Source organism: Vidua macroura, chromosome 6, assembly GCF_024509145.1.
Source record: "Vidua macroura isolate BioBank_ID:100142 chromosome 6, ASM2450914v1, whole genome shotgun sequence".
NCBI classification, from domain to species: domain Eukaryota; kingdom Metazoa; phylum Chordata; class Aves; order Passeriformes; family Viduidae; genus Vidua; species Vidua macroura.
In genome coordinates this window covers 6710877-6726223 of record NC_071576.1, presented here as the reverse complement: position 1 = coordinate 6726223, position 15347 = coordinate 6710877, and the positions used below count along the sequence as shown (strand labels likewise).

Below are 15347 nucleotides of genomic sequence, written 5' to 3'. Positions count from 1 at the left end.
CACACTTCATCCTTACATGCTGGAGGATTATTTTCTTCTGAGCACACTTAGCAGAGTGAATGTTTCGAGTGAGTCTAATTTTGGTAGGTTAATTACTCAAGACCACCTTGCTCACATGAATTTACAGACCACATAGACGAGGTCTTCTCTGTTTGGCAACAGGTTTGTGCAGCTGTTTATGTGGTTATTCCTAATGGGAGCTGGATTTCTACCTAGATATGTAGTGCCCTGCTAATATAAAGCAGGACCAAAGTCAGCACCTGTTTATAAGTGCTGTTTGTAAACAGCTCCTGACTGCTAAATATATTTTAATCTAGAAAGTGCTTGTTCAGACCTCAGTATTGCTGTTTGTGATGATGACACTAACAGATATTTCTTCTCTAATTTCCAGTATTATCAATGGTTTTGCTTTACCTCTCAAGGCAGAGCATAAACAGTTTCTGGTGAAGGTGCTGATCCCTTTACACACAGTCAGGAGTTTATCACTCTTCCATGCACAGGTAGAAATTATGAGAATATTTTCTGTTCAGTAAGAATTATATGTTGCTTTGTAAATTTAATTACATTCACATAAAAAGTGGGGGAAAATTCTAAAAAAAATAGAATAGATTTTTAAAACAATTAATTCAGTATCCTTTGTATGATAAATATCTAGCTTCTGTTCTGATTAGGTAATTAAAAACATAACATACATCTGTAATAGTTTGGAAATTTTATTTAGTAGTTAAGCTCTCTCTCTCTAGGTTTTCCTCTCTGCTCTTTTCTCATTCTCACAAGTTTGCCTTCCCCGTTCTCTCTCCCAAGGGGATGTTTGGGTTTCCTTAGTCTTGTTCTGTCAAGGCTCTTCTTCACCCTGACAACCTTCTGAATACTAATACCCACATTTTTTCATTTAATATTCTCCCTCACAGATTCCTTAATACAGCATTTATGCTCTCATACATCTTTTTATACCTTCAGCATTCATGATGTAATTTTTCCTCTGATAACTGCTTTCTGTTGCCTTTCTCTCTGATTTTCAGATAGTGAAAATTTTCAGTATTTCTTATGGTGATAAAGCTCTGCTTTCTAAGTATGTTATTCCGGGTTTTAGCTGTGTCGACTCATCTTGCAAGAATTCTCATGACTTTGCTGTATAAAATTAGTAAAATGTTGCACTTTAAGAGAGTAGCAGAAGCTTTAAAACATTGCTTGTATGACTGTATTTAGAATTCCAAATTGTTCTGATTCTTATTTTACATTCTACTTTGTCACTCTAATTGCTCTTGTAAAGTGTCCTCTTGTTTCCTATAAACTGAACTTTGAATGGATTTGCACAGGCAAACTGTGCATCTCAGTCTAAAATTGGGTGTAGTTTGAGAGAGCTGAATAGCATTTTGCCTTAAGTGTCTCTTTTTAAAAAAGTTGGGGTTTTGTGGTTTTTTTTTAATAGAAATGTTCTAATTTTGTTTTTGTAAATTCTTACCTCTTCACAGCTGGCGTATTGCATAGTACAGTTTCTGGAGAAAGACCCCTCACTCACAGAACCAGTAAATATTTCTTTATATTTCTTTCATACTTTTTTTTTTTTTTTCACTACAAATGGTTTACCCTGTAGAGAGAAAAGTAAAAAATCTAACTTCTTTTTCCTTCTAATTTAGGTCATTAGAGGTTTAATGAAATTCTGGCCAAAAACCTGCAGTCAGAAAGAGGTAAGTGATATGCTAGTATTACAAAGAAAAAAAAAGGTGTTATTTTGCTCTAAAACATAATAAGCAGAGAGTCTTTAAATAATTATCTTGGTATTCTTGTAGATGATTTTTCAGTACTTTAATTCTAGTTTTTTGAACAGTTTTGACTGTGAAAAGTTTCATAAGTCTGGTTTCTATTCACAAAATAATTCCTTGTACTGGTGCAGAGAATTTTTTAGAAAGGAGAAAATAAACAGTTGAGGATAGGTTTGAAAACTCTGTTAGATTTGGAATTGTTTATATATGAAGGCAGTATTTTTCCAGTGAGGATGAAAGATCTTGTACGTGGTGTTTACCTGCTAAACATGTAAAAGATTCAGTTAAACATGTGCATTTTTGTTTCAGATGCAAATCAGAGTTTCCCTAGTGTGAGGTTTTGTGAAACAGCAAAACTGTTATTTTCAATATTGCTCTCAAAAATGAGGTAAAATTAGGAGAATCTCCTCATTTATTAAAGTTTAAGCCTTGGTTGTTCAGATCTTTGTATGAGACAAGGTTTTCAGCATGGATGTATGTACTGGTGCAATTCTGAATTTCATTCAAAATACTTTAAATGCAGCACTTGAAGAAGAAACTTGTCCTTGTTTTAAGGGACTGAGTCCAAAAGCTGCCAGTGGTAGAACTGATGACATTTTTTGAGAGAGGGTCTCACTGAGCTAGTGAGGTTTCCATTTCTTCCTGAAGCAGTAGAATTTGGAGGTTACCAGCATTCTGCAGAACAAGATGATTTGGAGGTTTTACATCCAATGCTTTCTTTTTGTCTTTAGGTCATGTTCCTAGGAGAGCTGGAGGAAATCTTGGATGTAATTGAACCATCACAATTTGTCAAAATCCAGGAACCCTTGTTTAAACAAATTGCCAAGTGTGTCTCTAGCCCTCATTTTCAGGTCAGTGGTAGAGGTTATTGTTTATATAGGAATGTATAGTCTCAGTTTCAAACATAACTCCCCCCAAATGTAAATATTATTTTACGTTATGTTTTTAAATACTTGTCTTCAGTGGAAGAGGATATGTTGGGGTGGGAGGTTAGGTCTGAGCTCCATGAATAACTTGTTAGAGGTGTTTGGGGTTACAGCACAGAGCTTGTCCTGAGCCCCTCACAAATTCTTAACCTGTGTCCAAGCAGACTCTGAGCCCTTCTCACTGTGGGTGGCAGGTGCTGGCCCTATAGACCCTGGAGGATGGATTTGCTTCCTGCTTTTGGGGCAGTCTTGTGCAGTTTCTGTTTTCTGACTTGATTCCTTCTAACCATGTAACCACGTGTCTGGTTAGAGGTAACACAAACTGTAGCCTATTTTAATCACATTGTATAATGGGAGGAAGGGGAATGAATGAGGTGTAAATGGGTATGTGAAGAGGCCTGTGGTGTCATGGCCTGTAGTGTCTCCATATTAAGCCTGTTGATCTGTCCTGGCACAAAGACAGATGTGACTTTTCAGCTCTTCCTTGGACTACATATTTTTTAAAATTACAATTCAGAGCAGCATCCTCCTTCCTAACCCGTCAGCTCTTCCCCAGGGTAATTACTGTCCTTAGTACCTTCCCTACACTTAAGATTTCTCCTCTCCTATCCAGCCCAGCTATTGGGCCTTTCCCTGTCTCCTTCCTCTGGTATCCCAGCACTGCTGGGCTTTTTCCAACTGCACTCTTCCTGATTTTGAGGGAAAGGGTGATGGGAAGTCTGTCTGCTCTTTCCCCTCCTCAGCTGCAGTGCTGATGCTGTGTCTGCACCCAGTCTTCAGTGAGCAATAACACATTGCTCAGGAAATAGAGTGGGTGCTGTGGGATGAGAACTGGTCAGAACTGTCAGAACAGTCAGGATAGAAATTAATTCCATTAATGCATGTTATGCTACTGATTAGAGTAGCTTAATTCCAAAACTAATGACTCCTGGTAGGTCACCTTTGTAGAGTTTATCTGTGATTTGTTTTCTATCAGAAAATCACAAAATTACAGGTGTCTGAATTCCTGTTAATATTTTATTTCTTTGTCTCAAAGGTGGCTGAAAGAGCGCTGTATTATTGGAATAATGAATACATCATGAGTTTGATAGAGGAGAACTCAAACGTTATACTTCCCATCATGTTTTCCAGCCTTTACAGGATTTCTAAAGAGCACTGGAATCCGTAAGTTTGTGCATTTACACTTTATCTCTTACCATTTGACATCTCACTGATAAACTCAGGGAATGTCTGCTAAAGAACATCTGAATGGGAGAGATGCAGACTCAAAGCTGCTCTGAGCAAGTGCAGCTCTGTTAATGACAATATATATTAGTCTGCACATGAGCTTGTCTCAATGTTTTTAATTAACTGGTATGTGTACAAAAATCACTACTTTGTAGGATAAAAATAGGTCTTCTAACAAGTTGGAAAAAAGAAGGAATTAAATGTTACATTGTTATTGAAGGAAAAATGTTGCTCATCAAGTATTTCTCCTACGCAGTTTTTTTATAAACGGGTTGGCTTTTAAGCCTGATTGTAAATTGTGTAGAAGAATATCACTTGGCATTAATAAAGCTTTGTGGCTGTATCATCAGCTGATACCTCTGGGAGACTTTTGGCGTTGGCATTTTTTTAAACATCCATGAAACATACAGACAGTATGTTCTTAGGTTGGGTTGTTTTTACTAAATTTATTTCAATTCAGCTGTTCTCTATGACAATAATTGAGCAGTTACTTAATATTGATATTGTGATAATTAGGCAATTTTATTGTAAACTGAATGACCTAGTAAAAAGTGTTTTTATGAAAAATTCTATTACAGTAAGATGACATATATCCTTTATTTTAGTTGCAAAGTTTTTCTAAGTCAAGATGATTAGCATTTAGTAAACCCCGTATTTTTAATGAGCTGTGCTATGTTCAGGTCCCAGTTGCTTTGGTACCTTACTGTAAAATGTTTCATCTTTTCAAACATTGGTCTTTTTGTTCTGTACCTAGTCAAATTCTGAAGTTTGTGTGCTTCCATGACAAATCTAATGCTGCTGGAAAGCCTCTGTAACTTAACACTGGTCACAAAAAGACACTTTTCATAGCAGAGTATTCCAGTACTCGTCTCCAACCTTTTAATATTATACACTGGGATGCTTCTGGTAATGAGAATATTCCAGTATCCCAATTCAGAGTTTTCATATCCATAGGAATTTTGTTACACGAGCCAGGTAAAGACACATCTAAAAGAAAGGAGCTATTTAAAGAATTTTTATATTTATAAGAAAATGTTTCACATAGGCAACAAAAATGAAAGTTTATTTAGAGATGAGAGAGACAGGGGTGTGTGGGAAATGGCACACAGTTTGTGTGTCCTGTAAGGATTAGCTCCAAAGGTTCCTGGCACTTGTACTGTTGATTCACTGCCTCCTGGCTGAAGAGCTGCTTCTTAAGCAGCCATGGGTCAGAATATGACAGCCAGAGTAGTGGATCAGGAACTGTGAAAGAGAAAATGAATATGAACTGTATGAGCACAAGGAAATCACTCTTGAAATACAGCTTTGTATTTTGCATAGATGCACTGAATATTCAGCTTCATAGAAGAATCATAAGGAAATATGAATCACTTTCATTTTGTGTTTGAATTCTGTTCCTTCTGCCAGCATTGATGATTTGAATCTCTGAAGTTGCATTTAGAATTGCTCCACAGCATGAGGGAAGAGACTGTAGTTATATGCAATAGCTTTCTGTTGTTGCCTTTTACCTTAGAGTTTTGGCCTGCTCCATTTCAGTAGTCAGTAGGGACATGAAAGCTGATTCTCACCTTTAAGCATGTTAATCAAAAGTAGTTTCACTGCAATCGAAGAATTTACATAACCATACTTGCAGGAACAGAATTGGTCACAGAAAGGCTGGGAAGAGAAGACACTTTTTATTTCACGTTTGATTTCACCTGAAACTAATGGATTCCTTTCTTTCTTCTTCTTCTTCCATGTTTCACAGGGCTATTGTGGCTTTAGTCTACAATGTGTTGAAGGCATTTATGGAAATGAACAGCACCATGTTTGACGAGCTGACAGCCACTTACAAGTCAGATCGTCAGCGGTAACTTTTTAAAGCTTTTTTTGTCAGCTGTGCACAAGGCCTGCAGTTTAGTTCTCCCCTTACACTCAGGTGCAGTTGCAGACTCTCAGACATAAAAGACACTGCCCCGTTTTTGCCCTTGCCTGCTCGTTAGGCTTCTCATTGCAGGATGTGAGGTTGTGTGCAGGTTGTTCTTTAGGCTTTATTAAATACAGTATCCATTGCATGAGGAATCCACGTTCCTCATGCAATTCCTTTTTGACTCCACAACACTTAAGTGTATCAAGATCTTTAATGATAAAATGAAAACAAGGGTTTAAAGGTAACACTCTGCTTAAAGACTGTAAAAAAAAAAAAAAGTTAGACTGAGGTTTGGAAAGAGACATGAGGGAAACCCCTAAGATACGATTTTCCAAGCTGCTGTTTGTTGGCTGGATGTGATCTTAAAGAGACATCTCTCAACCTTTTTATTTCTTATTCAGAGGTCCTGCTATATCTGAATCTTTCAGCATGTAGGATCCATTAAATACACCACTCATAGAGGCTTTAGTTCAACTCCAGTGGCTTCTTGTCTTTTCTCCCATTTTTCCTAATCTTTATTTCTCCATTACAGTGTGGCATCTTTTCTCAAAAGTTTCACCTTTTGCAAAGATTAGGTGAAAAAAAGGAGCAAATTTCAGGAGCGTTGAACAGTTGCAACTTCATTTAAGTTATACCCAAGCAGTGCAAAGGACACTGCATGTCAGCAGAAGTTTTTAGGGTAGTCCAACCTTGAAAGTCTCTTGGCTGTTGTAGTTTTTTGACTTGTGTGACTGGAGTCACTGGCCTTTCATTCCACTTTGTTTTATAGCACATAAAAAAAACCTGCACATAACAGGCTAGTTCATTAATTTGATATTTTACTTGTAGAGACTTGTTTAGAGATATATTTAAACTAAGGAGCCAGATACTCTTGATATGTATTGCTAAATAAGTGCCAGTCATGTAGTGCAGTTGAGACAAACTGTGTGGTTTCCTAGCAAAAAGGCAGAGAGTTTTAGGACTGATCATCTAGTCCAGATATTCACCGAGGCAGCTTGGTGACCTGAATCAATTTGTGGTTGCACTTTGCCCCTTAAGAAGAGAAACTCTGCTCTGAACAGGACCAGACACTGCAGTGGTGTGTCCCATGTCTGGATAATGGGGGAGGTTTAGTGGCTGAACTGCACACAGAATTGCTTTTGCACCTGCTGACATTGTATTTCTTACCAAGGCTGGTGCTAACCATTTCACCATTTTTATTTACTTCTTACAATTTTAAAATCTGAACGTATAAGCCAGGATATTTTCCTTAATGTTTTCAGAAAATCTTTAGCATCTCAATAAAACCACATTTCAGAAGGGTAGCTTTGATATCACTTAAAACTTGAGGAGAAACACATTCAATATTAATGGCTAGGATAGGTCAAATAGATAAGTTGGATGAGGTGATCATCCTCTAACAGACCTTTAGGTAAGCAGGCACATACAGCTTAATGATTAGAAGATAAATATTGGTAAGTAGCCTGAAAATGTAAGGCTATTTCACTTATTCTTGTATTTAACTGTAAATACTTTCTAGTAACAATAGGCTCTTAATTTCCCTTTACTGTTCTTCAGGGATTTATCTGAACATTGTTTGTGTTTTTTATATGTTTAAAATCTTCCTGGGAAATCAAAATTCCAAACAAATGAGCCAGATGTTGGTATGTTGACTGAATCAAAGTGTGTAGGAATGTTTCTAATCCCTGGAAATATTTCTCAAGACTTCTGTAATGTGACTGGCAGAGAATCTGTGTATCTGTCATTGTTAGACTTCCATTTCATCTAAACCTACAAGGTGATGTCATAGAACTTGAAAGTATTTTGTGCCTTGCAGTCTCAAGGAGATTTATTCACAGTAAGCTGTGGCAGAGACAGGAAATTTAGAAAGCAAACAATGCAGGTAAAGTAAATGTTAGGTTTCTGTTTAATTCTCTCAAATCAGCCACTAAAGTCTGTTGTTAAAGCAAATGCTAAATAGATCTTTTAGGAATTTGGTGTGGGAAAAGAGTAACTCACTGAACAAAAGGCACATCTTCTAGGTTGAACTTTGCCTTGGTTGGTGCCTAAGCCAGCAGTCAATGTAATTAAAAGTAGTGATTCTAAAAGAATCAGGGAATGCTTTCTAGAACGTTGCTGTGATTTACAAGATTTATTAGATCTTAAAGAAATAAACATAAAAAGAATTGCCTAGCTTAGTCCAAATGGTTAATTTTTATAATTTTGACAGTTCTGTAGTAAAAGTCCACTGCATTTTTTAATTACTCATTGCAAATTCGTGTCTATGAGCACTGTCACTTTGCTCAGCTTACATTTTACGCTCTTCTCATACTGCTTTGTTTAGTTAAATTTATGTAGGTAACAAAAAGAAAAAATATAAAGGTTAAATATATGTTAGGAAAATTGCAGTTGTGTTCAAGAAAATTAATGCAGCTATTTAATGTCAGCTATATATTTTTTAACATAAATATTCTCTCCTGCTAACTGTTTGTTTTATTTCATCTGTCAGTGAGAAGAAGAAAGAGAAAGAGCGTGAAGAACTGTGGAAAAAACTGGAGGATTTGGAATTAAAGAGAGGTCTTAGACGTGATGGAATAATTCCAACTTAACAAAAAAACAAAACAGCATTATTAACCTGTGGAGTCACACATTTATGTAGTAGAAGATGGAGCAACAGTTTTCTGTATTGTGCAACTTTACAGTAGATTTCACATTTGTTTCATTATTACAACAGCACTGTATATACCTGTCTCTAAGTAAAGGAAAAAAATAAGGACTTTAATCCAAAGTTTGGACAACAGATGGACTTCTCAGAACTTTGCAAACATAATCATTGTTTTAACCCTTCTTTAAAACCAGTCTTCAAAGATCTGTTGATGAAAATTGCAATGTCAGATTCCATTGTCAGGACCTGTTCCTTATTTATCGTTAGCAGAGAGTATAATACAACTTTCAAATGTGAACAATCTTAAAATTTAGCTTGTCTTTCTGCTAAACTGTTACGTGTATTTATAGTAAAAGAGAAAAAAGACTGTCATTTCCTTATGAGTTTGTGTAACATCCTCCTTCTCTGGATAACTTTACTGTAATTTGACTTTCTTTTCCTTTTGCATATCTTCATAAGTTGAATGTCCATTCAGATCAGGGCCATGAAAAACATTGGTCCTGAATAAAAGTTTTGTTTACTGGTGTGAGCATTTTTTTAGTACCAGGCTGTCTCTGGTGCTTCCTTAATTTGAACATTAGGAATTAAAAAACAAGTAGGTGATAAACATAGTAGGAAAGGGAGCTTTGGATTCGTGCACCTATTTATTGCAAATCCAAATTAGTGTCCACAATCCATGGAAAAAAAATGGGCAGTGGTAACACCCTAGACTTCAATACCTAACCAGTATTAGTGATGCAGCATTGGACACATGTACCAGAGTTGGTTTAGAAACACCAATTGCTAAATTATTACAGTATGTTCTTATTGGACCATTCTGAAAGAATAAAGACACATGCTAAACAACACAAGCATGAGATTGATCTCCAGTGGTCATGGATCTAATTGGAAATTGAGTTGAGATAGCAGTTTGGACAGTTTGGAGTTGTTGCCTTACTTTTTAATATGTATTTATAAAGTGTTCCAGCAAAAGAGGATGTAGCCTCTAAGAAACATACTCTAGTGTTTTGTGGTTCTAGTACTATTACTCATCACAGTACCAGCCCTGTGGTCTTAGCTGGAAAGGATTCTGGATAATACACTTCTGCATTCTCATCTGGATGCTCATTCCTAACTACTGTATTTGTTACCAAAAGTGGTTCTACAAATGCTACTGAAAAAAAAAAAAATTCTGGAAATCCTAATGTTCTGAGTATTAATAATAAAGTTTAAAATGCTTTTATATCAAAGGTGCATTGTGACCAAATTGTTTAAAACAAAAGAGGAAAAAAAATTACAAAAACAAAGAAGAGGGCTGTATTATAAGTATACATTATTGGCTATCTGCTTTGTATTTGAAAGTGGAATCTTACATCTTTGGTAGGTAAAATGCTGATAAGACTTCTGTACAGTATATATTTAGCTAATGCAGTTGCATTATTCTATACCGGAAGGTATGTGTTTCAGGATTTTTCTCCAGGATGCTTTTGAACTGTTATAGACATAAGACAACAGTGAATTGATAATCCTAAACCATCAATCCAGCAGTATTTACAGTATAAAAATGAATTGGTGTTCATGAGTCTTTGTGATAGTTGCAAACATGAATTTATGACCTGTTGCCATTGATAGAAATACAGTATAAATACAAGCTTGTATATTTTTCTTCCTACCATTTAAATATACAGTAGAATTTGAAGTTTTCTTGTTTTCAGGCACGGAAAAAAGGTAAAAAAGAATTCCCTCCTAGACTACTGACTGTTTCAGGATTATCAGGTCACAGTTTGTACTCCTGGGTCTGCACACACAAATGTTGTAAACTCAAGGCTTTGTAAGAACTTGACACTGTTAATTCTGGGGAAAAAAAAAAAAAGTGGAACTAGTCATATGCAACACCAAACACAATGGGATTATTATGAGCTTCTTTTAAGAACATTGACTGGGACTCAATGTAAATTAGGCAGTTACTGTCATAGTTGAACATTTTATTTTAAAGTGCTGAAGCAAAGGTGCAAGCTGAAATACTGAAGATTAAATAAATTTATAACAAATCATGTCCCTTAGCCCATTGATTTTGACAGTCTTTTATTTCTGTTACAAAAAAACACCCAGACTTGCTAGTGTGATTTCTGTGTGGAATGATCATTTCACAGTACAAGAGGGTGGACTCAAACTCATGCTCAAAGACTGTTCCATTGTGAAAAACTGAGAAAGAATGGAAGAAGAAAACTTGATGTTCTTCACCTGGTGGAGTAAAACACAACAATGTGAAATTAGAAAAAAGCACCTTGTCCTGTACTTAGAGTTTAGGTGAGTGTTGTTTGTTCATAACTATTTTTGGTTTGCCATGTCATTCTACTATTGTTCATACAAAACTGACCAGAACCTGGTGGGTTGCAATATTTCATGGCCTCTGCTGCTCGGACAGCGGGAAGTGTCTGACATTTATAGATGATTTATCACTTCTGAGAAGGAATGTTCCTTTAAGGAGAAGGAGATGATGTGCTGTTCTTATGAAGTCACTTGACTCTAAAGGCTGGGTGATGCACCTGAAGAAGCACCTGCTGCCAGGACCCCGCGTGTGCCGCAGCCCCAGCGCCGTGTCCGGCCCCGCAGGGCTCCCACTGCTCCTGCTGGAGCTGCAGGAGGAGGAAGAGGAAGGCAGCCCCTGGGCCCAAGTGTGATCAGTGCATCATAAATCACGCTTTTGTTTGCTGCTTGAGTTCCACAAACCACCTTTGTTGGTGTCAGTGGTGTTCTTGACTGCTCGTCCGGCAGGCGTTGGGTGGTCCTGCATGTCCTGGGCCACATTGGTCTCAGGGGGAAGGGAAGAGACCTTGGTCTCACAGGAAGGAGCTGCGAGGGCATTGGGTCACGGGGATGTAACAACTGTACAAGTAAAAAAACAAAACAAAAACCTCTCATACACTCTGAATTGACCACATGTTGCTTTCTTCATCTTGCACGTCTCCCTTACTGTTTTCCTTTCGTTGCTTTCAAGTGTTTTTTGTCTCTCTTCCAGAGGTTGGAGTGCTTTAAATAAAAGTATTCTCATGCCATTGGAGCGTTCGTGAGCAGGGTTACAGTAAATTTAATCTCGGTTTTGTTAGTATAAGTAAAAGGGTTTAATTTATTTTTTTATCTGTTCTCATATATGGAAAAATTGAGGGTGTTGGAGCCAAGAATTGCTTGAGTAAGAAATGCAGCAGCTGTACTTGCATTATACATGCGTAAGTACAGCCTGAGGCTCTCTCACTTGATGGAAAAGAAAATATATTAGGAGGAGCTCTAAAAAGCTCTTTATTGTTTTGTGAGGAGTGGGAAAGATGAGATTCTTCCCCCTCCAAGTAAAACTGACATAACTTCCTTTTAGTATTGTCTTTGAAAACAAAGATGCCCTTTTTTCTTAATTGTGTGACACCACTATCCCAAAGCAGTTGCCCTTAAAGAAGACAAAGGTGATGATGCTCGTGGTTGAAAAATGTTTTTATTTACTTACAGCTTTTTTAATTTGGCTCATGTGATTCCCTTAGCAGCTCTGGAGTGAGCCATGAATTAGTTCTTCATGTTGGTATGTGCAGCAGATTTTATGTAGCCCAGTTTTCCATTTTGAACTCTGTGAAACAGCATCTTGAAAGCGAATGGAACTGCTTTTGGTTGGAAACTTTTATCCAAGTGTTGCTTCCCATCCACAGAAACGTGCGCTTTTTATCACGATGTCTCTGAGTAAGAATTTTTGTTACTTGGATCACCTGCTGTAAATATGTTGTATTCATAACCTCATGGAGCCATGAGGAGTTTTCAAATATAAATAGTACCAATTCATTTCTTCTTGTTGTCCTATTTTTGATTGTAGTATAGCAAATAACCTGCCATGCTTTTTGTTTCAAGGTTAGCATTAGATTCATCAATATTAATATTTTAGCATTTCATTGTTTAAGCAGGAGAGGGCAGCAAAAGTTCATTTTTCCCCATAGGAATGCTCTGGTCTCATTACTGTTTTTAAACTTAGGTGCATCTAACTATCTGTGGGTAGGGGGGAAAAATGAAACTTTTTTATATATATTAAAAGGTGCATATGAAAATATGTAGAGTGGTCCAACCAGACTGTGAAAATGTCTTCTACTCTACATCCAAGTAATAATAAAAATATCTTCCACCTCTGGATAAAGTACAAACAGGTCTTAAAACTCTTGGATTCAAATGTGATTCTTTGGAAACAGTTTACTTTCTTAAAAATGGTATCAAAGAAACTCAAACTCAATGGTGCTCCCAGCTATAAATGTGTTACCTTCCTCTTTTGCACATGCTCAAGAGGCTCTGTACTGTGGGTGCATCTAAATAAAGAAGCAATGAAGTGTTTTCCAGGTGCTTGGCTTTTTTTTCCACCTCCTCCCATCTAAACTTCATGAGCCTTTTCAACAGTGAACTTGGAGCAATCAGCTGCCCATCTGCATGTATCAAATGTAAGGAATCTTGTCTGGAGAAAAAAAAAAAAAAAAAAAAAAAAAAAAAAAAAAAAAAAAAAGAAGCAATGAGGTGGTAATTTTAAGTTTCAGCCAGAGGTACCATAGCAAACACTAGGTTTTCATTAAGTTATTTTCAGAGGTCCTCTGGTGATGGTGAGTATCCTTGTACCTCACACAACCCCCTGTGAGGGAGGTCAGGAGCAGTGGATGCAGGAAAGAGGCATTAAAGCCACACAGGGATCTTTGGGAACCCTCTGAGCCTTCCACTGTGCAGCTGGTGAAGGATTTTGTTCCTTTATGGCAGCATTCAAGTGTTTCAGTGCTCGTGCTGCTCTGCCTTGCAGTTTGGAGGTGAAGGGAAAGGCTGGAGGTCGCAGGGGAAAGCCTCTGGAGAGAGCCATGTATAGAGCCTGGAAAGGGGCACTGCAGGTGAATGACTTTAGCAGCAGTGGAGGAGAGCTGGTTGCTTCAATAAAATGAGAAAATATTTATTAAACATCTGATTTTTAAATACCACGGTTTTAACATTATTTGTTCCAATAGTCTAATCCTTAATTCTTTCCAAATTTTTTTCCAACTTTAATTTTATTCAGTTGGATCTTGCCTGTCTTTGTTAGAAGAGCTCATTATCACAAATCTCTTTAAATACTTGTAAGACAATATTCAGGGCAATTCAGCTTAACAACTCCATGTCTCTCTACTTTCTTATTGCAAGGCAAGTATTTTCTAAAGAAGTTAAAAAAGAAAAAGAACATGCAGTAAGTTGGCCTCCAGGGTAGGATTTGTCTTCTTACTTGCAAGTTAGAAATCAACCTTTACAGGATTGGAATTAAAAACTTAAATTAGTTTCCTACTTTCAGTAATGATAATTGCTTTGCTAATTTTTCATCTTGGTCTTTCCTTCTCAGGGATGTTTTGGTTTCTCATGCAGCAGCAGAATGTCTGGTTTATCTTACATTAAGTTTGGACCTCAGATCACAAGTGTGTAGCCTCCAGAAGTAGTTTGTGTGCAGGTACAAAAAAATGGGTAGTAGTAGTTTTGTGTGCAGGTACAAAAGCAGCTTGTTCCCAAGGCTGCATTAATTAGTGCCTCAGTGTACTCTGAAGGAATAGCTTGGGAGTTAAAACTGGACACTGATACAAGGTCTCAGATTATGATCTGTGGTTTTAAATACGGAGCTGAAACTAAATCAAATATCCTGAATTTGTTAGTAAATACCTTGAAAGCAAGTGTACCAATCCACTGTGAGCAGTGACCACAGGCTCTTCTGGGAGTTTCCATGACATGAAAATAGGTCATACAAAAATTTTATCTTGCACTATTTTTATGTTTGTTTGGTTTTGTTTCCCCCCCGTCCATCTTGTCTGTTCAGTATTATCCCTGCTTGAAGTCACTGAAGGTGTGAGAAGTCGGGGGTTACTCGGGAAGGATGGAAAGCTTGAGGTGCATTTAAAGAAATGTCTGGTTTTTATACAGTGCTTCATACTTTGATACACACTGAAAGTGTCTGGGAACTTGGCATTATCCCTGCATCTGGGGTGGGCTTCCAAAAAGAGAATGAGAAAAGAATATTCTATACACCAGCTGAATCTTGTCAAAATTCTTACTTTGCAAGCTTTTCCTTGTGTAAGAAGCCTGTGCACTTCCCTGGCAGAGGAAGCAGAGACCCAGCAGTGAGCATTCCTGGAGCCCCAGCCACAGCAGGAGCACGCTGGGGCAGAGTGGCTCTGACAGCCAGGTAGGAAAGACCTCGTGTTTGCACAAGGATTTGTGCAGCCCTCCAGCAGTAAAGGCAGAGGTTACCTGCAAACCTTTTGTGAACTGAGCAGGCTCGGGTTTGAATCTTTGCCTTTTGAACGTGGTTGAGCTGTGTGAGCAAACTGGACAACTGGTGCAGCTCAGTTTTAGGTTTTTATATTAATTCTGCAAAGTGTGCTGAGTGGGATTACAGTTTATGCTCATCCCAAAGGCTATGTAGCAAATCTCCTGCTTTTTTAGATACTTGGCAATGTATATGATGTGCATGAATGGAAAATTGCTGTATATTTATTTAACTGTCTCCAACCAACATGGGCATCTGCATTACATAGTCTTCCATTTCAGGCATCTTGGAGGCTCAAGTCTGCAGGTGCCAGATCTTGGAGTAAACTGCAGCTTGGCAAAGGGCACTCTTGATTTCTGGAGGAAGGCAATGTGGAATTCAGACAGTGGTAATTAGTTTGTTAGCCCACAGACTTATTTTACAAGCACAAGGGGATATTATTGCTATTTGCCCTCCATGACACTGATCAGACAATAATTGTAATGGTTAGTGGTTATGCACATTTCAAACACCAGTTCTGGCCAGACAAAAATTACTCACGAATACAAAGAAAATACTATTTCCCACTACACTGTGGTACCCCCAGCCCCTCTTTCTCCTGTGG

General features: G+C 37.5%; 1 protein-coding gene across 6 annotated transcripts in view; it reads left to right on the top strand.

The window, feature by feature from the left end:
* Positions 1–12818, top strand: part of PPP2R5E (protein phosphatase 2 regulatory subunit B'epsilon) — a 78375-nt gene extending 65557 nt beyond the window's left edge. For 4 of the 6 annotated variants that reach the window (XM_053979774.1, XM_053979773.1, XM_053979779.1 and 1 more), the window contains 7 exons: positions 392–500; positions 1476–1529; positions 1641–1691; positions 2498–2617; positions 3729–3856; positions 5667–5768; positions 8317–12818. In XM_053979774.1, coding sequence (XP_053835749.1) covers positions 392–500; positions 1476–1529; positions 1641–1691; positions 2498–2617; positions 3729–3856; positions 5667–5768; positions 8317–8416 — 664 coding nt within the window. In that variant the 3' untranslated portion in view covers positions 8417–12818. Of the gene's footprint in view, positions 1–391; positions 501–1475; positions 1530–1640; positions 1692–2497; positions 2618–3728; positions 3857–5666; positions 5769–7644; positions 7711–8316 lie in introns of all 6 variants that reach the window. The other 2 variants (XM_053979777.1, XM_053979776.1) reach the window with 2 other exon arrangements.
* Positions 12819–15347: the final 2529 nt, after the last annotated feature.